General features: G+C 32.6%; 1 protein-coding gene across 1 annotated transcript in view; it reads left to right on the top strand.

Annotated features, from left to right (window-relative positions):
* The window catches only part of BIRC6 (baculoviral IAP repeat containing 6), a 176,847-nt gene that overhangs the window by 140,296 nt on the left and 8,697 nt on the right, over positions 1-27,854 (top strand). Inside the window, exons 65-71 of the mRNA XM_004686308.2 lie at positions 662-830; positions 3,458-3,668; positions 16,100-16,245; positions 16,899-17,009; positions 21,001-21,218; positions 22,188-22,349; positions 24,435-24,512. Coding sequence (XP_004686365.1) covers positions 662-830; positions 3,458-3,668; positions 16,100-16,245; positions 16,899-17,009; positions 21,001-21,218; positions 22,188-22,349; positions 24,435-24,512 — 1,095 coding nt within the window. The remainder of the gene's footprint in view (positions 1-661; positions 831-3,457; positions 3,669-16,099; positions 16,246-16,898; positions 17,010-21,000; positions 21,219-22,187; positions 22,350-24,434; positions 24,513-27,854) is intronic.

The raw sequence follows: 27,854 nt of genomic DNA, 5'->3' as shown, positions 1-27,854 counted from the left end.
GTACATCTTACTCCTATCTCTCAGGAAATTTAAGATACACTAAAAAGGATTGCTTTTCCTTGCTTGTTATTCTAAATTTCTTTCCTCTCAATTAGATTCTTCACTAAGAGGAAAGTGACAGGATGATAGTATCCCATAACTGGAAAATGTACTATGTCCTACCTTCTTCCAGTCTTCTTTGCATCTGAAGTGCTGCAATTTTAATTTGGACTTAAAAAAATTCATTATTGTATTTTTGTCTCTTACATTGTTCTGACTTTTCTAGAGTCAGGCAAGTTGAAATAGCGTAAAAAGTGTTTACTACTACAGAAATGAGGAGAGGAACTTAAAAGTTAATTTTAGTTCCTGAATCAATTAATTGAAAAATAGTATCAGATGCTCCCGAGCTTTCTCTACTCCCTGCTCTGCCTCTTCACCTTTACATTTGTGATTTTAGGTGTATTCCTTGTATGTGTTCAGTCATATATAGCACATTATCTCATCAAATACAATTTCTTTTGAAAAGTCTAAAAAATTTTTTTTAATGTGGTGCAAAACACTGATTCATTGTGAGACACTTGAGTGAAAAATGCCTACTCTTGTTATTCTGAATGAATATAAAATAAGTGTTTTTAATTATATATAACTAATTCAATTTTAATGTGACAATTTTTACTTTTAGGTTCTTGCAAGTTATATAAATCCTGTGAGTGGTGCAGTAAATGGAGAAATGTCATCATCTCACGAAAGTAGAGGGCAGAACAGTAATGCCCTTCCTTCTGTACTTCTAGAACTTCTGAGTCAGTCCTGTCTCATCCCTGCCATGTCATCTTACCTACGAAATGATTCAGGTGATATGTTGTAATTAGTACCCTGAAATACCTTTTGGGATAAATACTTTTGTTTATTTATTTTATTCAGTTTAAATAGTAAGATTCTGTTAAAATATTATTGTCTTCTCTAATAAATGTAGGTGTCAATTTGATGAATTAAGTTTAAAAAATGATCCTGGAAATGGTTGCTTTAGACACCTAACATAGACCAAAGAGTAAAAGTTTTCATTGTCACTCTGTTTTCAAATGTGTTGAAACTGTGAAATATGTCTTTTCGTAGTCTGTTATTGAGAACAGTAGAACAGTCTAGCAGTTTAATAACAGTATTCCTACCTGAATATTGTTGATTGAACTGTACATTAAAATTTGTTTAAAAACTATAATTTTTGACAGTTGTAATTTGAAGACAGATAAATTAATATAGTCAATGGTATTTGATAAAAGCATTAACTTTTAAAATACAATGATAAAAGTGCCATAGGTGTTTACTTTGTCAATATACAACTTATTGAAATTCATTTATTGCACTGGTTGTGAAATTATCTTTCAGGAAATGTATTCTTCTGTAAAAATCAAAAGTTACATGCTGTATTTGGAAATTCACATATTTCCAAGGGAAACAAAGCAGTTTATCTTTTTTTGGGGAGGAATTTTAGGATTTGTTTGTTTATCTGTTAGACCTCTTATCTCTGCCTTTATTCATATTCTCATTTATAAAAATAGACATGGACATGTTTAGTTATAATAGGGAAGAATATATTTTAATAAAGCAATTTAGAATAAGTCTTAAAGTAGTTTGCTTTCATGCTTTGTAGCAGTTGAAATGGATGAATGGAAAAGTTCTTAACATTGTAAACAGATTATGGATATTGTTGTGCTTCCAAAAACACCCTTTTCTAATCTGTCTCAGACTTCCACTTGAAAATATTGGTTTACATATTATTTTATTTATTGGGCTTTTTTTTTTTTTTAAATATTGACCTGTATGCTACATCAGATTAGTCTTTTTAAAGAATAGATGTCAAATGCACAACAAATTTTTGATAAAGTGTAATAGTTGGAGATGTACACACATCTGGCACTTGGCACTTCAGAATCAGTGCCAAAATGTAACAGTAGACACAAGGAAAACTTGAATGCATTAGATATTTCTTTATCTCTTTTCTCATTATTAAAGTACAGTTATACTTTGAATAAATATGTCCTCAAAAAATTTAAATTCTGTTTTGTTCTGCAATTCAAACTTTGTCTAACATGAGTTTTTACCTTTATGATTCAGGGTCAAAATATTGCAATATTAACATTTATTCTTAAAGTAATCTATTGATGAGTGTGTACGGTTTGATAAGTATACATGTTATTAAGTAAGTTGTGATTTTGCTGAGTAAACGGAATTGTGGGGAGTTAAGTATTGCTTCTTGTAAAAATAGCATGTCATTCCTCTCATGCTAGTGACATTTAATCTTTCAATAAGGATGATGTGTGCATGTGAAAAGTAGCTAAGTTCAGGACGTCTAAGGGTTTTCTGGTGAAACTTTTTATTCCAAAGTTGTCACATTGCAACTGGTTTGGGTAATAACTAATTAGGTGGATCACCAGAAGTAGACTTTCCTCTTGCCAATATTTTTAAAAGGCATGATTGAGATGAGGCTTCTTGAACAGCAGTAATTAGGAGTGAGAGCAGACATACCAGAATTCTACTGCAACTGCAGCTGTTTTCTGGAAGATTTCCCTTTATCTTTTAAGTCATTTGTCACAGATATTAAGGTGATTCCTTAACATTCCTAGGTGATAACTCAGTACCATTATAGCGCTCTCTGAGTGATGAGGCCATTTGTACTCCTCCCATTTCTTTTTCCCTGTTTTAGTTTTCTCTAACATTCAGAGAATTTACTTGCATCTGTGTATGCTTTCTGATTTGTCCTCTTCCACTTAGGTTATAAACTACACAAGGTCAGGAATTGTTTAATTTCTTCTCTGCTATATTCCCAGTTTAAGTATTTTTGAAATGATTAACATAAATAAGTTTTTATGGAATAAATTTATTTAGTAAATTGGTATTAAAAAAAAGTGTTAGGCCTTCATCTCACTTGTTATATGAAAGTGAATTTCAATTAATAGAAAGCCACAAAGCCTAATGAATTACTTGTTCTGAGATCCATTCTTAGATGCATGTGGTTTTAAGAAAAAATTCTGTTTGTCTTGTAGCTAATAATTGTTAATAGACTTTCCCCCCTAACAAGTTGATTTGTTAAATTACTGCTATCTATAAAATGTGGTGTTATCATTCCATGTTGCTATGATACAGTGGCTTCATCTCTTCAATCTAATTTAAAATGTATTTCTACTTGATATTAATAAATGTATTTACTGCTGTAATGTTTTTTCCTGGGCCATTGGACCATTTTTATGTATAATATGACTAGAGAATTATTTAATTATATTCCCATGTCTTCCCTCTATGCTTTACTCTCTTTTCCATCCCTGAAAGTGACTGTTAGTATATTTTGCACATTGGCGCTTCATAAACATCTACTTTAACCCATTTACCAACTAAGCTGTTAAGACCAAGTACAAGGCCCACTGCAGTGGCCTTAAACTTTTTATGTTGCACACATCTCATCTTATTCTCCCCGTCCTTTTAGTTCTAGATATGGCGAGACATGTGCCACTCTATCGAGCTCTACTGGAATTGCTCCGTGCCATTGCTTCCTGTACGTCCATGGTGCCTCTACTGTTGCCTCTCTCTGCAGAGAATGGTGAAGAGGAGGAGGAACAGTCCGAGTGTCAAACTTCTGTTGGTACATTATTAGCCAAAATGAAGACCTGTGTTGATACCTACACCAACCGGTTAAGGTACTATCCTTTTGTTCATTTTTCTTGCCCTTGCTTCTACCAATGTTTTTTGAATACTACAGAGGGTTTTACAAAATGATACATGTTAATTAAACATACACATAACAGTATGTAATTCTGCAAAGAAAAGGTAGCCAATAAACCCTGAAATTAGAAATGTTTGTTCACATTGGCTTATCAGACAACTTGCTCTATGATCTTATAGAAATAGCTATGGAGTTTTTCTTTAAATGCTGCATCATTATACCTATAATACAGATATTGGTTTTGCGTGATGCTCAGATCAGGCACTGTCACTAAATACATATCGCTGACATTGTTTGCAATCAAGTGTTGTATATAATGCTGTATTAACCATTTGAGTTATTTCCATTTGATGGTCACTACAGACATTCTTAAGGTTTGTAGAAATCTCCACAGGTAGATTCACAGAGGTGGAATTACTGGGTTTATGGAGTTTTATACAAAGCTTCTGTTGTATGCGGACATACATGTTATAATTCATGTTATATTCTTTATTATGAATAATAATAATAAAGTTATATATATCTTCATGAATAGTTGAACTTTTAAATGAATCTTAGGTTTTTACCTTACTAGATAGAGGTGATGAGTTCTGTTTTCAAAAAAATTTTAATAACAATAAACTAATGAACCTTTTCCTTTCTCTTAGAAGAACCTGTTCAGTGGTTTCAGTTTTATTTAGATGGCCTAGTTTTGGTTTTTAAGGCACGTATATTGTGAATGAATGTTTATTCCTTCAATAGTGGTCTTTGAGTCAATTAATGTTCTTTACTATTTTTGCAGTTACTTCCTTTTATTATATAAGGTTCCAAAAACTTATGAAACGTAAATATATGTCAGACAGCTGTTTTGAGGGAGAAGTCAACTTTTCACATAATCCTGAGTAATTTTTTCAGTTGTAATTATCACTTTGAAAATTACTCACTACCAGGCAGTAAGAATCATAAACCAAAAGAAAAGCCAGTTAGTAGATATAAAAAGCTGTAGGTTTATACTATTGTTTTGTCAAGGAAGGAAAACGTAAAGATACATTTTTTTTTTTGATAGTGTGGTGTTTTTTGTCATGTAAAGACATTAATACCATGTTGGTTCCATCCCATCACTGTGACAAAAATTTTCTGACTGGTAACTTCAGTAACTTTGTAATTATAGAAATAGTGTGGTGTATAAATGAACTGAAGGTTTAATTTTCTAATTGATCTGATGTCTCGTTTGGAAACATCTAATTAAATAAATATATGTTTTTCTCCTTGCATCTTCTGTATTCTTTACTTCAGGAGAGTAGGCATCTGTTTTTTTTTTTTTTTTTAAAGATTTATTTATTTATGCATACAGAACTGGAGTACAAGCCAGAGGTGCAGGGGCATTAAGTCACTTCACCAGAGACAGAGTGGTGAACAGGCAGAACAGGCAGAGCAGAACAGGCAGATCAACAAAATACATGGCTGAGGGGAGCAGTGGGCTGGTCAGGAGAGGTCTGACACCATGTGGTCACCTCCAGGTGGGGGATCAAACTCGCACTGAGGCGGCCTGCAGCTAGCTTGCAGTGCTGTGTCCTAACCCCTTGCGCCACCAGGGAGAGCCTGGCTAGTTCTTTATAAAACAATTAATGTAGATAAGTATGCAGAACTTTAAAATGATCCTGTGTGGTTTTAAGATGAATCCTGAATTTCTGTACTTACAGTTCTGTTTTGAAATTAACTTGTACTAGTTTGTAACTAAACATGGTCAATTTTAGATGCTTTGAGTGTTTTTTCACCTGGTCAATTTTAGAGGCTTTGAGTGTTTTTGTCACCTGGTATACTTTATTTCTTAGATGAAAAATAGTGTAAAGATTTGGATTACTGTTAGAATTACAGTTTTGGTTAAACATAATATCACACAATTGTGGTGGTATATATGTGAAAATAAAACCATTAGAGTAAAAATAACTTTCACTATATCATGTATTTTTTTATGCTCTAATTTCTAGTGGATGCTGCAAAAACAGTATATTGAGTTCTAAGGTAATTATGCTTATTTCAGTGAATGGAACAGAGTATCTCATTGGTTATCTTTTCAAAATTAATGTTTTTCCTGTTTATAAAATATGCAATAAAATTTCTTTTGTAATGGTCACTTTATTTTATTGTGGTAACATTTTACAACACTGCATATGCTTTAGAGGCAATATATTTTTTTCTAATGTAAATTTGACTTCTGTATAAAAAGTATTCATGACTCACATTTCAGAAAGAGGATAACAGAATTTCATTTAACTGGAGTTGTTTGTTTTCCTATTTGGTTAGCTGAGCAACATTACTTTTGAGAGTCTTCCCTTTTGACTTCAACTAGAACAACAACAACAAAAAAGATCTTTAAAGTTCTAAATTCCATACCGACAAAACATACTTTGTAAATGATCATACTAATGTGTCGAAGTTTAATTTATTTAGGTTATTTTTTTCTTTACACTGAACCCATGCATTAACTTTTACATATCTCTTCACTGATGAGAAAACACTATTAATAGTCTTTGTATTGGTATTTAAATGTGCTTCTTAATCAAAATCCCTCACAACATCTGTTATATAATCTCCGTTAGAAACAGAAACCTGCAAAAAGATACGAACATTCTTGCTTTCCTTTCAAGGATTGGCATTTTGAGTGTTCATTTTCCAATCATTTCCATAGGGTAAAATCTATTACCATCTAGCCTGTGAAGACTTTAGATATATTTCTCTTCATATCTTCATTATGGTAGAACACTAATAATCTAAAATACATAGTCCACTTTTTGTTTTATTTAATAATTTATTTAGTTTCTTTCTATATCACATAAATGTTATTATCTTCTAGTAAAGTTCCTTTCTCATGAGACATCTTACTCATATCTTATTATTACAGAATAATAATATTGAATATATCAGTCAGTATATTTGCATGCAGTAAATTATGCAAAATACACATATTATGTCATTTGAACCTCACAAAAACTGAAGCAGGAAAGACACAAATAATGACTTTTACTGATAAGAAAGATAAGAATATGAATGTTACATTTTCTAAGGATCTTAACCATGACATAATATAAAAGTCCTGAGAAAACACTAGAATTAAGTTCATGTTATTTCAAGTAAATTTAAATGGGAGAAAATGTTGAAATATACTTAGCCAGCTAAAAAGATTAAAAAAAAAAAAGTTCAGAGTGAAGGTCATATTGTATTTTAGCTGACTCTTCTCAAAGCCTGGCACTTTCTGCTTATAAGCAAGAGAAAGATGTCATTAATAAGTGGATACAAGAAATCCTTTTAGATTGCTTTTTATCTAATTCATGCATTAGACATTTTTTATTATATTTAGATACATGAGATCTGACCTGGTCTCAAGAACATGATTGATTTATTCAATTAATCACTATGTTGAGTATCATGGTACAGAATATAAGAAAATTGGATCTTTTTTCTAAGAGGCTAACATGTAGAAAACAAAAATGAGTTTTAATAGCACAGTACATAACACTTTAGGCGCATACAACATTATAGGAAAATCAAACCATAATTGGAGGCTTAAAGAAGAAACAAAATTAGCTAAATCAGAATGGGTCAGGGGACTGGTACCCCATGCTGTGGAAATAATGTCAGCAGTAAAAGAGAACATCACATATTCAAGGAGCCTGAAGAAGCTTGATGTGCTCCTGGATATAGTGCTTGTGGGAAATAGTGGTAGGAGGTGAGATTTAGTGATGAAGGCATGAACTTGAACTTAAATATTGGTGTGTTATATTTGCTGTTAACAAGTTGCTGTTAACAGCTGTGGTAAGGCACTGAAAGTTATCAAGGGAAGATCTAATTAGACTTGTATTATAAAGTTATTATTTGGCAGTGTAGTTGAATGGTTTGGGTGGGAGTTGGGACAAGACTTAAGATTTTCATCCTTTTATTAGTAGAGTTGTTAGGTGTTTTTTCCCCATTCTGCCATTTCTGGAGACTGGGGATTTGAGGTCATTAGCATTTTTGCTCTTATATTACATACTTAATGGAAAGTTGATTCTTAGTTAGAAATGCATTTTATGTTGGACTTAATGGCCTAAAAACCAATCATAAATCTCTTACTAACTATATTATTCTGCTTATGATTTATTTTGGAGCCTCACCTAGTAAGAAGCGGAATCCCTGCTTCAAAGCTTGTCTTTTTTTTTTTTTAAAGATTTATTTATTTATTCGTACAGAGCTGGGGTACAGGCCAGAGGTGCAGGGGCGGTGAGAGGATTCACCAGAGAGAGTGGGGAGAACAGGCAGATTGAGGAAGTACACTGCAGTGGGCAGGTCAGGAGAGGTCTGCCACACCATGTGGTCACCTTCGGGACAGGCGGGAATCGAACTCATGCGGAAGTGGCTTAAGCTTTTTAGTGCTGTGCTTTAACCCGCTGCGCCACCAGGGAAGGCCCCAAAGCTTGTCTTTTTTAAAAAAGATTTATTTATTTATGCTTACAGAACTGGGATACAGGCCAGAGGTGTGGTGAGTGAGAAGATTCACCAGAGACAGAGTGGGGATTAGATCAGGCAGATTTACTGAAATACACTGCCAAGGGGAGCAGTGGGCGGACCAGGAGAGGTCTGCCACACCATGTGGGCCACCTCTCTGGCCCTTGCTGCAGTGGCTTGGAAGAGCCTCATAATGTGGTGTTTTAACCCATTGCACCACCAGGAAGAATCCTGTCTGCCTATGATTTTAATGGTGCAATTGCAAAATTATTTCTAGGGATCTCCTTTATTAGAGCACAAATGCCATGACATGATGCTTCTAGGAGAATGACTGGGAATATGTTTGATATCTGGTGATCTGTAATGATTGGGGTCTTTGTGGTTTATAGGAAATAATGTGATTATATATTCAAGCATATATTAATGCAGGTGCACGCATTTATCAAAAGTAGCATCTGAATTTTTATTTAAGGTATGTTTCATATTTCCTTCAAATATAACTTTACCATTAAAGTTAAGAATGGTAAGTTTGAATTAGTTTGATCACTTAATTACAGTACTCTGGGGTTGGTTCTTACTGTAAAGGAGAATACTGCTTTACAGGATTTAATGTACTACTTTTAATTTATTATGTTAATCTTGGTTGGCTTATCAGTAAATTATTGATACTGTAAGGTGACAACAAAGTTATTGATGTATTGTGAATTAGTCTGTCTTTGAAAATTAAGAATTAATCTTTACTGTTATAGATTGCTTTAAATTAAAACTTTTTAAAGCTCTTAATATTCTAACATTTAATTTATGATTTTATAATTTTACTATTTACCACCTCTCCTAAGATTGCCTTTCAGAATTAATCTGAATATCAATGTGTATATGACATGTTTGCTGTATTAATTTTATTGTATTTTGAAAAGTATGCAGTACTTAAAATGCATTCTAATTTTCTCCTTCTGCTCTATTTATACTACCATCCTTCACTTAAAGCCTAAATAGAATTATAGCATTTCAAGATGCTGCCCTCAGGAAACTTTGTACTTTTGTTCAATTAGATTTTTATAATAGTTTGAACCAGAAGTGAGAAAGTGGGTGACTGAAGCATAAATGTGGAATATTGAAAGTAACTTCATTCACCTCAGTAATACTTAGTATTTTTTAAATTTTAGACAGAATTGTTCAGAAACCACCTTATTAATTACTAATAAAAGGGTCAAGGGTCTTCTAAATTAATTGAAGAAAATTTCTTTTGTTTGTCTGCAGCTGTTAGGCATTTATGCAGGACAAAATGTGTAATACTCATCCAGAAAGGATTTCCTTTCTAAGTGAAATTCACTTGCTCAGCCAGTGTTTGCAAATTGTTATTACCATAAAACATTCTGCCCGTAGGTATACTAAGATTAACCATTTCTTTCTTGACTCATACAGAAAAATATTACCAGTTTCTTTTTCTAAAACATCTTAATTTTTGCCTTTTTTTAGCTTTACAATTTAATGATTTTGGTAAAGTTTAGAATACCAGGGACAAAAAGAGAAAATTAGGAATATAGTAGTAACATTTGGGAGAACAAGAGAGCATGACAAAAGTAGGAGGTAATGTGAGAGCATTGTCACACCTTTGCAAAGGTTGGATATCTATTGATACCTAAGTCCCATGTTATTGCCACTTCATTTCATACGATTTTGGAGGGTTCAAAATCTTGTGGAAAGAAATTTTCATAACTTTCAAAGTTGATGATATAGCTAGAAGACAGAAAAATAAAATTTCCTGCTTTCTTTTTGTTCTGCCTATTTGAAATTATTTTGATAGCATTTATGTACCAATCTCTGTGCTTTTGTTGTTTACCCTCCTTGTTTGTTGAGCTCCAAATTGTAAGCTATAATATATAGTAACTTTTGAGTTATATCAGAAAAGTGAAATACAATGATTTTAATTTTTGTGTCGTATACACAGCTTCAAGTGTCCTTAGATGTATGTTATTTATTTTTGGCTGTAGGATGTTAGGCAACTAAATATTTAGGTAATACACACGAACGTTGTTATCGTTGTTTGATGGAGAATAAAACTACTGCTTAGAGTTTAATGTTAAAAGCCTATAGTACAATCTGGAATTAAGCTCCTCATTCTCCTTATGTCTATGATAGTCTTTATTGGTAATAATATGAAGAAAGACAAATCAGTTGACCCATAGACCAGATAAATTTTTATATAGCACCATTCTCTCTTATCAAATACTTGACTGATGACCTTAAATTTCGTGCTTGAATAATGGTTAACCTTGAGCTTTAACTGTATACTGAAAAATATTTTGATTAAATGCTGTCTAAATAGAACTTCTGATGAATAAAGCAAACCTTTCTTGTTAAAGAGTATAAATTGCCCCAATTTATTTCTATTCTCAGCTGCATAGCATTAAGATAAAACAACTTAGTTCTTATCAAAATGTACTATGTAAGCAAAATATTTTGAAGAGTTCCAGTGTTGATCAGAGACAAAACTTGAAGCACTCTTTCTTGTTGAATTTGAAGTCTCTCACTAAATAAAATTTAGTTTATAGCAAATATTTAAAAAATGGCCTGGCCATATTATTTGTTCATTTTTAGAATAGAAAGGGACTCTTTGGAATTCAGTTAGGTCAGATTGCCCTTTTTTATAAATAAATGAAACAAGTATTTAGATTTGCTCTAGGTTCTCTGATGCTTAGTGGCAGAACGATGATAAAAACTATCTCCTAACATCCCAATATAAACCAATTAAACTTCCCTTTAAACAAACAACTGGACTTGTACAACACTGAATAATCAGAAATGGAGGAGTTAGATTTGTTTCTGAGCTGGCTTTGGATACTTAGGATATATAAAAAAATTTCTTTAAATTGTTGACAATGAAACATAATTTTGTACATACTTATTTAAAATAATGTGGATTCTGCACTATTTCTGATATTTCTTTTTATGTATCTTGTTATTTCTCTTAATTGTAGAATTAGCACTGTAACAGGGTATTAAAGGATAACATATTTCTTTACATACACAGTATTAACTACTGATTTATAAACTAAATTAAAACTCACTCTGTTGTGTAGTTTATTTAGTATATGTTGTGGATATTGAACGTCTATTTAACACCATTAAAGCAGACATCTTTTATTGTGATTTTCTTTAGCTTTCTTGAAATGTTTTTCTTTAGCAAAGAAGTGCATTTATTTAATTTGATTAATGTAACACTGATTCACAACATTGCTTAGAGTTGATTTGGAGGTATCGGATACACCCTTCAGGTGCACGTTACCACAACACGCATGCCACCGAGGCATGGAAAGTCCTCGATTGTCAATTGTGCCCCCCTCTTCTCCCTTTTCATTTATAGTATTTTTTAAAATAATCAGATTTGCTTGTAGAAATACCTATTTCCTTTCATCTAACTAGGTAGTAAGAGGGTTGCCGACCCACTTTTTAATGAGCGTATTTTAGGTGGTAAGAGGGTTGCCAACCAATTTTTTAATAAGTGTATTTTCTATCAACCTTTTAATTCCTGTAAGCTGTTTCATTTATGACCTTCATTCAGTTAAGAAAAAAAAAAATCTCATTTCCAATTCCCCAACTTTATTTTCCTTGGAAAAACATTTCCCAGTTTCTCTTCTTTCTCTGCTTCTCAAACCTACAAAATGGAAAAGATCTGATTTCTTAGCCAAGAAGGATTTGAAGTTTCTTGTTTTGACCACCTTGAATAAGTCTGATCGTTAAGCTTTTTACTTGGTTGTGGAAGCAGATATGCCACTATTTATTTTAATATTTCTTCTTGTCTCAGTTGGATTGTCCTTTGGTGAAGAATATTATTTGTGGCAACTGCATTCTGAAGTTGCATGTGATACTTTCATTATGTCCTCTGATGTTTAATCTGCTGTAGAATTTATTGTACTTTAATCTAGAAATCTTAAAGGGTTTCTCATTCCTGAGAGTTTCCTTTCATATGTCATTCATTTATGCCTCCCAAGACAAGATTTTTATTTTAAACTTTAATTTAAATCATATTAAAATCTAAAACCAGCATGTTTGTTTGGAAGGAGTTTAAGTACATATGAAAGGGAATCTAGATCTAGAACCTAACCTTTCTCAATTAACCAGAGAGCCGTCATCCTACAAAGGTCTTTGCCCCATTTGCTTATGAATTTCAAGAGTTATTTTCTTATTTTCTGGAGACTTTAACAGTAAGCAGTTAGTTCTCCACAGTAATATTTTTGAAAGTTCTTTGTGTTTTTAAATATTTGTTTTAAGCTACAATTTATGCAAAGAACCTTAGACCTGTGGAGTACAAAATGATGTATTATTGTGTAGGCAAATGTAGATATTTCATTCTCTTAGAATTTTAGAACCTTCCTCTAAGACATTATTTCTTAATGATTGATATGGACATTTTATACTGTAGTCTCCAGATTACGTCTTCAGCATGGCTCTGTGCTTTACATTTTTTATCTCAACTATCTGATAGATTTGACCTTAGAATCAGGATTGCCGAGGATTGCAGAGCTCTTTCCTGGTGTTCTGTCAGAAAATAGCTTATGGAGCTATTCACAGTTTGTGGATTACAAAGGATCATAATTTTCATATTTTGTATTTAGTGCTATGAATATCCAGCTGAAAATGGGTGCTAGTATTAGCAGAATCAGTTCAGTGTACCTGAATGTAGAGTTTTGGAGTTTATCCCCCCCTTTTGTTTTCATAAGAAAGATTGCCCATTTTGCTCACATCCTAGTTCAGATTTTATGTCACAGAGCCAAACTTTGCTTTATTTGCTAGTTCTTCAGTTAGAATTCACAGCATAGTGGAAAATGTTTGCAGATTATTCTGTGCAATAGTAGAAACTTCAGTTGCTTCCTCGTATTTCTTCAGGGCAGTGATCACAACCAGATTCAACGTTTGCACAAAGCAGCGGATACCATGGTAGCGGCCGTCGCTGATTGCTTTTACCATGTTGGATCCATTGTCAGTCTCAGAGACCTACTTCCAGCTAGGTGCCTTGAACTCAAATAGCTTTTCACACAGACTTCAGGATGTGAGCTAAGGTATGGCCTTTTTTCATGAGCTGGGCCTACATATGGGTTGACAGTAACCTGCAACTTCTATAGAAAAGAGACTGCTGGCTGTAGTTTAATATCAGACATTGACAAGTTATAGTTGTCCTTAGGCAGGGTGGTTATATTCTTCATAAAACAGAAATACTCTCACGTTTGGGGATTATCTATTTTCTTCCTGTGTGGATTTGTGTGTGTGTGTGTGTGTGTTTTTTTTTGGTCAAAAATCACTAAGACTGTCCGTGTAATGATTTATTAGAACCTTGGGTTATGGTATAAGATATATCTGCTTTATGATTCAACCATGATCTTTTATATGAACTATATATGATCTTGTCTGTCTTGTTTGTGATATAAAAAAATTTCTTTTTTAGCTTCCATGCAATTTCGCTTTTTTGAATGACTTATTTTGTGGTCTAAAATACATAAAATTTACCCCCATAGTTATTTGCACTATTTTAATTATAGGAGTTTCTTCTACTAATTATCACTTAAAACCTAGAAGTAGGAAATTGCTAATCATGAATAGATTTTCAAATTTGGAATCAGTGGTTTTCCATGGGTAACATGCCCTGTGTTGCATTGATGCAGTTTACTTATGATCCCGGAGGTTCTTAATTCTTTCAGGAGAAAATACTCCAATTCTGGAAGAATGTAATTCCTTCCCACATACTTCTTTACTGCAGACAGGTTATGAATCTTTATTGAGAATACAAAGAACTCATTGATGATATATTTTAGGAAGCATTTTATTTAAGGTGAAACTGTAATTTCTGTTTTCTCAAGCTATATTCGTTTTCCTATTATGATTCAGTTAGGAATGTTTTACACCATAATATTAGGATTCATTTACAAATTGGGAGAAAGTTCTTACAAATTAAAAGTAGGATCCTATCAAACAGGCGATAAAACTTTTAATGACTCAGTGTTTTGACACTGTAAATAGCTTTTGGTAAACTTACATGAGAGTCTGTTTGAGCTAATCTGTCAGAATCAAATCTTTACTAACAAAATTGCCATCTACTGTTAAACTATAACCTCATCTTTATTTCAGAGCTATAATAGACACAATATGTTACTTGATTCTAGCAGTTTTAGCAGTTACTTGATTCTAGCTTTTTCATTCTTAAAACTTTCACTAGATTCTCTATATATTTATGTGTATAGATATACACGATAATGTATATATGTATTTGTATACCTATACACACAGAACTTGATGACGGGAGTGATATATAGCATAACATCTGCCAAGTGATTGCTGAGTGGCAAAAAAAAGTTGACCATGTGTTCCCTGTGACTTCTTATACCTTAGTGAAGATTAAAAAAATCAAATACAGAAGCAAAAGCCATAATCGTAGGTATAGATCGCCTTTTTTAGTTAAGTCATCTTGCTAGGTAAGGTAGTATATACTTTATAGTAAAAAGTATCTGTGCATATTGTTGTTTTCATACACTGTGGGAACCAATTCAAAATGCATGCATACTAGTATTTATTCATTTATCTTTGCTACTCACCTGAGTGACTTTTTGTTATTTACCTGTTTGTATCTACCGAAGTTAATCATTGAATTGTTTCTGAGCAGATTTTTGTCTTGAGATAAACAGTTTATCTGTATATGAAAACCATAATACCATTTTTGTTAAGGACTCTTTACCTCTATTGTTCTTTTTATAGTTTTTACGGCTTCATTCTCAACTTAGTGAAAGGTTGTTTCAATTTAATAGCCAGGTCCTTTCTTGGTAGGTATACAAATAGGAAAATAAGTGATGTATAGCTTAGGTCATATATAAGCAATGTTTTAAGCATTTTCATATATGATTTCAGTTTGTTTAAAGTTAACAAAAATATAGATTTTTATATTTTAAGCATCAGGGTTATGATGTTTAGTATGTAATAATGGGTGGGGAGTCAAACTAACATAAAGGAAATTGATATTGTAATTTCTAGTGAATCTTATAGTAAAATACTCCTGTATTCATCTAGAAAGCTTAAGGAAACATTTTTATATAACTGAAAGCGTGCTTTGATACAGTTTATTATGATTTAAGTTTTTAATGCAGAGTTGGATACATTTAGACCCTTTAGTAAGGAGTAAAACAAGAATATCTTTAAAGCTAGTAGGCCCTAGAACTTAGTGTTTAACGTTTTAGTGTATGGCATGTATTATATGCCTTTTCTTTTTTTTCCTTGAAAATTAGTGTATGTTGAATGAAATGCAAATAGGATTGTTAAAATTAATAATGCCATCTGGTTCTTTGATTCTCAACTCTTGAAATACAGTGGATAAACATTTATCAAGTGAATCTCTACTTCTGAGTATTTATAATTACTCTTAATGTATATTTTACTGTATTATTTTTATTGAAGTAGCATTGGTTTACAACACTATGATTCAAAGGTACAGGTTCACACCTCCTCAAATATGTTAACTCTCTACATTTACCACCAAAGCACTCATAATCCGCCACTAAGTAAAGTTCACTGGGCTCCTTCTCCTCTTTGTGCCACATCTTTTCCTTCCCCTTTGGTAGCCTCAATTCTACAATGAGATTTCTGGGGGTCTTAGTGTGCTTTTAGAGGTGTGGATGCAAGGACACACTCAGGCATCTGGATCTTTTCACAGTATGACATTTCTACAGTGTTAATCTTTTCTCTATTTTTGCATCTGAAGGAAAGCAAACCCAGAACATTTATTATGCTAGGTGTTGTCCTGTGGCTTCAGAACAGCAGTGAATTTAACTTTAATGTACATAAATGAAATGTACACCATGGATTTTCAACCACAACTATTGACTTACTAAGTTTTCAGTCCTAAAAATCTTAATTTCCCTTGCATTTCTTTCCATATTAAAAATCTTTTTTCAGATCTAAAAGAGAAAATGTTAAAACAGGAGTGAAACCAGATACATCTGATCAAGAACCAGAAGGACTTACTCTTTTGGTACCAGATATCCAAAAGACTGCTGAGATAGTTTATGCGGCTACTACCAGTTTGCGCCAAGCAAATCAAGGTATTTTGTTCTTTTAAAGCTACTTTTCATTTTATCCAAGGCTGTTTCATTTTCTTAATGAAACTGTCTTTCTTTTTTATGTTAACTGTTAATAAGCACTTTCACTTAACTAAAAGTTTGTCCTTTGTCAGGTTTCCAAGTAATGAATAGTGTTCTAGTTTAAAATTTGTCTGTACTGTGTATTTTTACAAGGACTAAGTTTACTTAGCTGACAGCACACAGCATAAATTTTTCTTCCTATTTAAAGTCATGAAATTGAAAAATGGCACTGTATTGGATAGAAAGTAGTACATTAAAACTATATAAAGATTTATTTGAAATTGGTATTTTCATATATTAACAACAGAATATGTAAATGATTCTGCATTATGCATTGACTTACTTTCGATGTTTTTGCCCAGTGGGCTGAAATCTAATTGAGATTTCAATAATTTAAGCTTTAAAGTTGATAAGGTTTCTGGCCTTGTTAGTTATACTTATGAAATAGAAAGAAATCATTTATTCTTAAAGTGGCATAGTAGGAAGATAATTGTGAAGAATTTGGTAATAATTATGGAATTCAAAATTGGAACTTGTAAAAAGTTAATTGGTTTTTGTTTTACTCTCCTAAAATCTATACTTAATGTTACTTATCTTGAAATATTAAATAACAGAAAAAAAACTAGGTGAATTCTCAAAGAAGGTGTCTATGAAACCCAAACCATTATCAGTGCTGAAATCACTTGAAGAAAAATATGTGGCTGTGATGAAGAAATTGCAGTTTGGTAAGTTGAAATTTTAATCTTCCTTTCTTCAGCTCTGATATCACTTTCTAATAGTGTTAAAATGTGTTCTAGTAAATTAAAGATTCTAAAACTTTCTTAAACCATTACTAATATTTTACCATCTTTATGTATATTATATATGAAAAGTTTTATAATTTTTTAATCTGTTTTTCTGTTTCTATAGTTGTATTTAGATACTGTGATTCAGTAGGTATCTTGAACAACACAGAACCAAATGTGTAACAAACAAGCAAACATGGTTTTTCTTTACACACACACACACACACACACACACACACACACACACACACACACACACACACACGCACGCACACGATATTATATACACGTACACATACACGTTTTTGCCTGAAGGGCGTCAAGGACTTCTGAACTAAATGTGCTACTCTTAACCACTTAAGAATTACATAGATATACTTTGGAAAATGTACTTACACACTTTCACTGGTAGCTTTTTCCATTCCAAAACTCTTATCAAATAAGGATATGTCTCTTTTCAATTCTCGAAAACGACTTTGGCTAAATTAGAAAGGGCGCTATAAATTAGAAGTCAAAACATTTATTTGTCATACTGTCTTTGTAACCCCAGTATAAATCATTTAGCTTTTGTTTTCATTACTCCCCAGGTAAGGAGATAAAGATTACATGAGATACATAGTATGCATGAAGTGATTTGAAAATGATGAAAGTACTTGGTCATAGCTTGAAAAATTGTTTTCTTTCATAATGTTCATCATTTTGAGATTGGAAAAATTGAGAATTATAACCTGATTGTCTGGGAAAACTATAGCAGTTTTGACATAGGAGCTATGGTTTTGGATGATTGTGCCAGCCATTGATAGGTTGTGACATTTATAGAAATGCAACACTAACATGTTCAAGGAGATAACACATGCAGAAATAATCAGAGTTATCAGAAAAGGTCAAATAGTAGTATTATTGTAGCCACACTCAATCATTATTATTGGATTATATGAATTCAAACAAGCATTTTAAAGAATTTGTCATTTTGTGTAGACTCACTAATTTATTTAGTATTTTACCTAGTGTCTAAGTAGTGGATATTCTTTTATTAAAACATTCCTCTCCAGGGGCTTCTCCGGTGGTACAAGAGGGTAAGTCATAGCACTGTGAAGCAGTCCATAGCCACTGCAATATCAGTTTGATCCCCAGCCAGGGAGCTACCCATATCGGGCAGCAAACCTCTCCTGCTGCTCTCCTCTGCAGTGTATTTCAGTCAGTCCACCTGTTCTGCTTCCCACTCTTTCTTTGGTGAGTCCTCCCACCTCCTGCACCTCTGGCCTGTACCCCAGACCTTATATGCATAAATAACTAAATCTTTAAAAAAACAAAACAAAACAAAAAACTCCTCTCTAAACTTAGGTGCTTGAAGTAGCTAGCCATCATCTTGATATCCATGGTCAAAAATTCAGGAATTGTTGAGCTCACAGTAGTCAGGATGTTTAGCTGGAGCTTGTCATTGTCATGTGAGTTGACGAGGTCTGGAGAATATGCTTTCAAATGCACTTGTATGGCTGTTGATAGGAGACCTCCGCTCCTTGCTGTGTATAACTCTGCGTAGGACTCGTTGAAATACAAGGAGTATTAACTTTATATCTGACTTCTCTAAGAAAGAGGGAAAGAAAACCACAGCAGGAAGCCACAACTGCCTTTTATGACATATACTTGAACATTCTACACCTTTCCTTCTAGAAATAACTCATAACCTAACCCTCCATTTAATGAAAATTAATTAATCTCTACCTTCTGAAGACAGTGTCAAAGATAATGCTGAAGTATTTATTTGAGACCATCAAGCTAATTTTATTAGGAAAATAACAAATTCTGTCCTAAGGTTTTTGGAGAAAATGTCTCCTGAAATGTATTTGTGTATATGTTACATATATTAGAATTCAATATTTTATTGGATTTTAGTTTTTAGTTTATTTCCTGGGTTCTCACAAATGTTTATTACTTAATAAATGCACTATGTTTTTCACATAGCTGGAAGTGTTTAGCCACATTCCATTTCTGTTTATAAATTGGCTACTTTTTTCATTCCAGTGTTTACATCAATATGCATTGCTTATACTACTACATGTATATATGTGTACAGACACACAAATTTCTAAACGAAAATTGCTATCTTTAATTTAGAGAGTCATGTGTTGGAGACCTTGATTTGATGTTTGTCAAGCGGAAAGCTTCTCTCATGTCACCTAAAGTCATATACCTACCAAACAGGATTTTTTAAATGTATAGTTTTACTATCCACTGACTTTCAGAATGATTCAGAAAAAAATGTGCTTTTAACTTTTCAAAATAAACCATATTTTCTACCATATATATCAAACATTTCTAATTTCATGACTTTTGTACAAGTTGGTGTTTCTTGACTGCCTGGTATTCTATCACATGATGTACTATCACTTTTTAAAAGCAATAATTGTACTTAAAATTATTTCTAGTTTTTCATAACATGCAGCATCTCAATGGCATCATCATCTGTAAATATTTGTATACATTTAGGAATTTTTTTTAGGACAAATTAGCAGAAAAGTAATTGCTGAGTTAAAATTAGGATGCACATTCTTACCAAAGTCATTGTCTTTAATTAAATATTAAATGACATTTTTATTTTAATAGATCCTGCTCCTATAGATAAATGATATAAAAGCTTCCTCTAGATGGGGATGAGCTTATGTTTATATCTGGTTGCTTTTGTTTGCTGCTTTTAAAATTCAAAGGAATTTACTTATATCTGTATATATATATATATATACACACACACACATATATATATATATACACACATACATATATATGTAAAATGTAGCAGAAGCAGACAGATAAACTAGTTTATACATTATACATTATTGATAGAAAGTAGTCTTGATACATTTATGGTCAGTAACAGTAATATGTATGGTGTCATAAAATAAGCTTTCAATATTCTTCAATATGGTTCTACTTAGAATTGATGATGAATTTTCTTTCTGAAAGATTTGTTAAATGAAGATTGTAGCACTCCTATTTTAAATACTGTAGTGCCAATGGCCCTATTCATAGGATGTATCCATTTTTTAGGTTATGATGTTCTTGAGGGCAGATTTAGTTTCTGGTTTATTATTTATTTATTATTGTCCCTTGCCTAGGACCTTGTACTTAGTAAACTTTTGGTAAAATTCTTGGTATTTTCTCATATATTTAGAATTGCATACAAGATAAAAGTTATCATTTTTAATGACTGTCTTTGTACTAGTTGGCTTTTATTATAATGTCATAATTTATTAAACTATCTTTGCTTTAGTGGTCGAGGATGGGGTTAATCTGAATTTGAAGAAAAGTTCAAATCCACCTTTTTCTTTTCTGTTGTGTATGTAGCTTATAACTACCGAGTGACTCTTAAGTCCTGTCCAAATATATGGTTAAGAACTAGTCCATTAACTATGTTCTGTTGATGTACACAGAAGATAGCTTTTTCCCTTGTGGCTTAGTATCTTTTTATTTTAGTAATTTAAATTCCAAAAGAAACACAAAAGTAAATGTCAGTTTGGTATTTCTGTCTTCTGACTCGAAATTATTGCAAATATATACTTATTTTACTTTTAAAAATGAAATATAATGAGAATGCCTTTTGGCATTTTGTCTTTATTTATGTATTATTTTTTTATTTTACAAAAGTTTATTTTGTCTTTATTTTTTACAAAAAATGCTGTATGCTATTCATTTTGAAATGAAATATACTAATTTTTACATTGCCATTTATCTACTTGATATAATTAGCACCTTCATCTGTAGATTAAAAATCATTTCTTATATTTGTAGTTATTACATGAATATTATAGTTTGCTTTTATAATCTCCATTTTTAGTAGAAAAAGGACTAATGATTTAGTTAAAAATTTTTTATTGTAAAAACTGTCTGTTCTGGTTCTTTTTTTTTCTTCAGTGGTTTTTTCTTCTTTTAGATACATTTGAGATGGTTTCTGAAGACGAAGATGGGAAATTGGGTTTTAAAGTAAATTACCACTACATGTCTCAGGTGAAAAATGCAAATGATGCAAACAGTGCTGCCAGAGCCCGCCGCCTTGCCCAGGAAGCTGTGACACTTTCAACCTCACTGCCTCTGTCTTCATCCTCTAGTGTGTTTGTTCGCTGTGATGAGGAGCGTCTTGACATCATGAAGGTGGGAAAAGAATTTTTGTCCTGTATCTGTGGTTAACCTAATTATTCAACCATCTCCCACAATAATCTTAAAATAATGCGTGTTTTAATAAATTCAGTAAAAATTTTGTTTGTTTTGGATATAAGTGAAGGGGTCCTTTGTTCAGAATATGTGGCTTGAGACTAGTGCTAAAAAGATTTGAAAGAAAAATAACAAAATACCTGTTTGAGCAAAGGCTGTATCATCATCTCATGCTTCTAGAGCATATTATTGCAGAACTTAATGATGGTCAGTAGAAAACACAGTACAGGATTTCTTCCAGGTTATCCAAGATACATTTCTTGTTTTTTCACAAAATCTCTTTTCTCCCCCCTGACACCCCCCCCCCGGAAAGTTATGTATTTACAGATTCCTAAGATCTATGAGTTCAGTAACAATAATATAGTAATAGACAGTCTGTATTTCTCTTGTTTTAAGTAAAGTGGTGGTCTTGCCTTCAATTGCAAGAGAATGCTGAATCAAGAAAATTTTAAAGATTTTACATGTGTGTGTTAGGGGAGCTTTCTTTACATTTCTGATTTGTTTTATGAATTAAATATCATCCTTGGACAGCTCGAGTTATTCACCCATTGACTAGTGGCAGGTTTTATTTGCTTACTTTTTTGCTTTGCTCTTTTTTTCAGTAGAAATGTCATACACTCTTACCTGTTTATGTTTTTACCTGTTCCTTTTTATAAACAGTAGTCCTGATGATAGGATGATTGCTTGGGAGGCTATTTTATCATAAAATGATCACATATATTTTTGATTTTTGTCTTTGTTAAGCATTATCCTATATCCAACTTAATTTCTAGTTACAAATGCTAGTAGAGATGTATATATAGACTATAAGGGTACTTCCTTTTCATGGTATATTGTGTCTTGTCTTTTTCAAAATAGTAAATTTAGGAATACTAACATAGTCTAATGTATGCTTCTTTTGTATTCTAGGTTCTGATAACTGGTCCAGCAGACACTCCTTATGCAAATGGATGTTTTGAATTTGATGTATATTTCCCTCAAGATTATCCAAGTTCACCCCCTCTTGTGAATCTAGAGACAACTGGGGGTCATAGTGTACGATTCAATCCAAACCTTTATAATGATGGCAAGGTAATGGAATTGCAGTTCTTTTCTTTTAACATCAAATTATTGTAATAAAAAATTTCTTTGTAATTTGAAAGTTATTTTAGTTAACATCTTTCCAAAAGCACATGGCTTTCTTTAAGTTTCTCTTCTGTATTTAAAAAGAGTAGCCTGAGAACTGAAAATGAAGGGACCAAAATGGAAAGAAACACGCAACAGTGTTAGGAAACACTGAGGGACTATCTTACTCATCACACTCCAAGGCTAATTGATAGCTACCTTTATCCAGGATGTTAACAGGGCCAGATGGCTATGCTTCTCTCCTTTCTTTACTTTCTGTGTTTCCAGTTCTATTTATCTTTTCACAATCTCATAAAGATGAAATGATTTGGAAAAGCCTGGACTGTCAACTCTGTATTCCATTTCTGCTTATCACCCTTTTTTTTTAAACTAGAGTAATTTTTTTCTGACTTCCATGGTACTATCGACTGTAAATTTATTTTTAAACTATTAAAATGTTTTATAATTTCTTATAACTAGGAGTTTCATTCCTGTCTCCCAAAAAAGACTTGAGAAAGAGGTATGATAAAAATTTTCCCATATGTTGATAAACCTTTTTAAAAATTAGATTTAAAAGAACAGTCATCACTTTCCAAGTAATTGTGGACAGATTGATGAACTGCCAAGAGTACATACCTCACTGAGAGTATTCAGAATTTAACAATCACTAGAAGCTCAGAAGAAATAGATATATGAACTTCACAAGCAAACATTCCTTATCTGATGTGCAAATGATAAGTGCTTGAGGTTGTTAAAGAAGGCTCCAGTTCTCCCTCTTTTGCCTTGCTAGTTTCAAAAGTTGTACAGCCTTTCTCACATCTGTGCTTGCAAGTTACCATTTTCTTTTTATCATTAGTTCATAAAACTGGAATTAGTTTGTAGGATATATAAGTAGAAATTGAGTTTGCTTTCTTTGGGGCAGCAAAGGAGAGGTCAGATATAACTGCAGAAAAGAGTAAATAGCAGTGCGGGCTTTACTCAGGAGAGACTGGAGCTTGAATAGAGTTTAAGTAAAAACAAAATGAATATTTATTTAAGATATAGCTGGTTTAACACTTTCTGGTATAGGGAAATCAGTAAGAACTTGAGAGCCTAGTATTCTCAATTAAATATTCTTTGTTGTACCTCATACCTGTAACAACATTTAACTGTGGGTTGTATAGGTAGGTTATAGATTGTATAACCTATAGGTTATATAGATAGGTTAGTCTGTATTGATTAGTCATAGGGATGCTCTAAAAATCAAACTTGTATGTCTGTCTGACTGCTTTAAATAACAGAAAGCTATTTAGATGCAGATTTATTAAAATTATGAAATTGCCTGTTAAGCGAACTAAAGTATGTAGGTAGCATTGTTGTTTTTACAGAGCATTTATAGAATAGCAAAGAAATGTACATCTGCTTTTTAAAGGAGTGCCAATTTTCTGAATCTGTTGCCTGTAATATGAAACTGTTAGGTTACAAATACAGAAAAAAAGTCGCCAGCTCTCCCCCTACAAATGGCTTGTGTTTTGGCCAGTGATTTGAGCTCACTCCCTTCCTTTGAGTGGTTAGGATCTAAGGTGTCTTAAATATTTTCAGGGAGCTTTGGGGATCCTCAAGTCCTTTTCAGGGAGTCTGTGAGACCCTTCTGCTTCCAATTTCATATTTGTATGAAGCCAGATTTTATGCCAAAACAATATATTGCAACAAAGTGAACATACAGGCAAATGTGAAATCAAAATCTCTTCGATTAAGCTGCATCATGATTTCAAAATTTTGTCATTATAAACTTTGAAAGTTCTTCATCTCAGACTATATTTTACAATATTAACATGTAATAGTTGCTTATTTGTTTTTCATTATAAGGAAATGGACGCCATGTAGATCTGGATCAGTTCTGAAGATGGCAATTTAATGCCTCAATCCTTGGGGTTTTGTTTGGGCACATAACCAAGATATTTTGGCATGAGAGCATTTCTTTTCTAAGTCTTTTTTTTTTTTTTTTAAAAGAAAGTCCTATTTTAATTTGTTTATGCTTCTCCGCCCCCCCCGCCCCCCCCTTTTCCTCAGGTTTGTTTAAGCATCTTAAATACATGGCATGGAAGACCAGAGGAGAAGTGGAATCCTCAGACCTCAAGCTTTTTGCAAGTAAACAAATTTCTCTGGCAGTTTTACTTTGAAAAAAAGTTATATATGTTTGGTCTTAAGAGTTGTTTTTTTTTAAGTGGCCAAGAATAAAGTAAATCAAAGAAAAGATTAATAAGAAATACATGCTAAATAGCTTATAGCTGGGACATAAGTTAGGGCATGGGACAAAAATTATATTTTGTCAAAATTGCATTGTGAAAAATCCCTAAGTTGCCCTTCAGGTACATTATGTCGCAACAATAAGACAGGTCATTCTTTCCCATACTCAACTACAGGGCTTAAACTCATATGAGTATAATTTAATACACTTGCCAAGAATTATATATATGTCCACATATGACATGGTTCCTTTATAATCTGGTTAACAATTGGACATATCTGGGACTCAGAAATACTATCTAGTTATTCATAAGACTTAGGAGTTGGCAGTTCTTATTTTGTAGGGCATTCGATGCACAGATTACATAGTAGCCTTGAATTTTATATGATTATTTCCACAAAACACTTGACAAAAGAAATAAACTTTACATAATATTCTGTCAAGTATTTCTTGCTGATGATTTTCAAAAAAATATTTATTTATGTATGCATACAAGAGCTGTGGGTGGGCAGGCCAGAGGTGCAGGGGGTGAGATGATTCACTAGAGACAGGGTGGGGAGCAGAACAGTCAGATCAACTGAAATACATTGCTGAGAGGAGCTGCAGGTGAGACAGGAAAGGTCTGCTGTGCCATGTGGGTCAGCTCCCTGGTCTGGGATCGAATTCATGCTGAAATGAATGCAGATAGCTTCACATGCTGCTCTTTGCATTGAGTTTCGTGCTGCAGTGACTGTGGATAGTTTCATAGTGCTGCTCTTTGCTTTGTAGTGCTGCAGGGAGGCCCCCTGATGATGTGTTTTTACAGATCAGAATCCTAGCAGGATAGTTGGACAAGTAAGCATAATGGGATGAATTAACTTTTTGCTTGTTTTTTGAGGAGACAGAAACAAATTACTGTTTCTACATAGTGGTTTAAATAAACATTTATAATTTAGTGTTTAAGAAAGACCACATAAATTATCCTCGTTTAAGCCTATGAAATTAACCTACTTAGAAAGTTTTTCAATTTTGAATTTGGTGGAAGAAGATGTGAGAACAGATTTATTTGATATCCCTTTGCTTGATTCTCTGGGTCCTTATCAGTAATACAAACGTACTTATTTTTTTTTTGTGCAAATAAAAAGATACAGGAAAAAAGAGCATATGATCTGTGCAATGAATACTGCGCATTCCTCTAAGTAAATACTACTTCATTTTAGAAATGAATGTCAGTTCTAGTCCACTGATTAATTTCTTCACAGTGAAACACTTAAAAGAATAAAAAATATTCTTATAAAAGATCACAATTTTAGTTTTATTCCATATGCTTTATATCTAGAAATATCCTACTCAGTTTTACTTGCATATATATATTTTTCTACTTTTTAGATTACATTTTCTATTGGTAATTTTGGATAAAACTATTTGTGATTTAGGGGTACAGGCTCGTATTTCTTCACATAATTTAAAACAAAAAGTCATGGTATCCATTACAACTATCCATTAGAAGATTTTATCACTAGCACCAAATGTTAACATTGTTTGTATAACTGCTTTTTTAAAATTTTTTTTAATTATTACAAAAGTTTATTTTTACATCATTTTACACATTTTTGTTTGTATAACTGCTTTTTAATGTTGCTTTTTGAGTAGATATTTAAGCTACCTACTAATTCTTTGTGAGTTGGATGTTAATAAATACATGTAAGGGGGGTTGTATGGATTTAATGGTTCATGTAATCAGCCATTTAAAACTGGCTGTATTAACTAATATATACTACCATTATTTTTACAATGAGCCTGTGATTCTTACAGTGAGCAGCTTATAATTTTCCACAGAGATAGGTATTTATAGTTTTGAATGACTACAGTCATTTTTACCTATTAGAATTTTCCCCTCATATTTCATATATAATCTAGTTCTAATTACACATTAACATTTTAGATTTCATACCCTACTGTGTTTGAAATAATTTAAGTACTGGGCCAATAAAATAATTAAATCCTTCTATAAGCCATAACATGAAAATAAAGAAAATTAAAAAATTAGTTTTTTTTTTTTTTTTAAGATTCATTTATTTATTTACGCATACAGAGCTGGGGTGCTGGCTAGATGTACAGGCAGTGAGAAGATTCAGTGTGGAGCAGGACAGGCAGATTGACAAAATACACTACTGAGGGGAACAGGGGGCGTGTCAGGAGAGGTCTGACGTGCCATTTGGATCACCTGGGGGCTGGGGATCGAACTCACACTGAGGTGGCTGTGGCCAGCTTGCAGTGCTGCATTCTATCCCCTTGCACCACCAGGGAGGACACCCCCTCCCCCCAAATTAGTATTTCGTAATGGGTATAGAATAGGAGGAAGAGTATATAGTAAACCAACAGATACTCTAAAAAAATAAGTAATTTTATATAGTAGTAGGAATATAATAACTAAAGGAGTATATAACCTTGTAGGAGACATGGATGCAGACTAGTTGAGTAGCCTGGTAGAAGACCATACAAAGGGGATAAAATTTTTGTTTTGATACATAGGGAAAGGAAGCTTTTACGTGGCTCTTGATTTAGTCCCTGAACAAATTACAAAATAAGAAACTTTAAAATTTTGTGGATGCTAGCATGAAGGTAGAATAGAAGGTGGCAGTAAATTCATCCTATGAACTAGTCTTTAACTCTTGACTATGTGAAAATATCAAAGATTGCCTAGTCATAATTGAGCCTACATCATGAAATGCAATCATACAATGTTACTGAATTAAATATAAGTATTATAACACATTATGGTGTGTATTAGATTATCTTTTATTCATTATCAATTCACTTTAAACTTGGATTTTAAGAAGACACTGTAGCCAGATATAGCCATGATAAATACTTTTTTGATTTGCTCCAGGTAGCTCTTCTAATTAAATTCTGTTGATCAAAAAGGAATTCATGCTGACTGTATTTTTATATGCCCCTATTACATAGGTAAAATTATCTTACTTCTAGAATAGCACTGAATATTGTTCTGCATTTTACTGTTTTCTGGACGCATACTGTTTTTATACTCCAACAAAGAAAAGCTATTGATTATTAAACATGACCACTATTATACAACAAGGGCATTTACTTAATTCTCACAGTCATATTATGAAATTATTCTCATAATCATCCTACAGTTTTACAGGAGACAAAGAAAGGATTTTGAATAAATAAATCTATTTATTGTGGTCTTTGTGACCACAGTCTTGGTTAGAAACATCTTTTTTTTTTTTTTTAAA

Source organism: Condylura cristata, unplaced genomic scaffold (genome assembly GCF_000260355.1).
Source record: "Condylura cristata isolate star-nosed mole 26May11 unplaced genomic scaffold, ConCri1.0 scaffold00020, whole genome shotgun sequence".
NCBI classification, from domain to species: Eukaryota; Metazoa; Chordata; class Mammalia; order Eulipotyphla; family Talpidae; genus Condylura; species Condylura cristata.
Note: the sequence above shows the minus strand (reverse complement) of the source record. Positions and strands in the feature narration are given on the sequence as shown.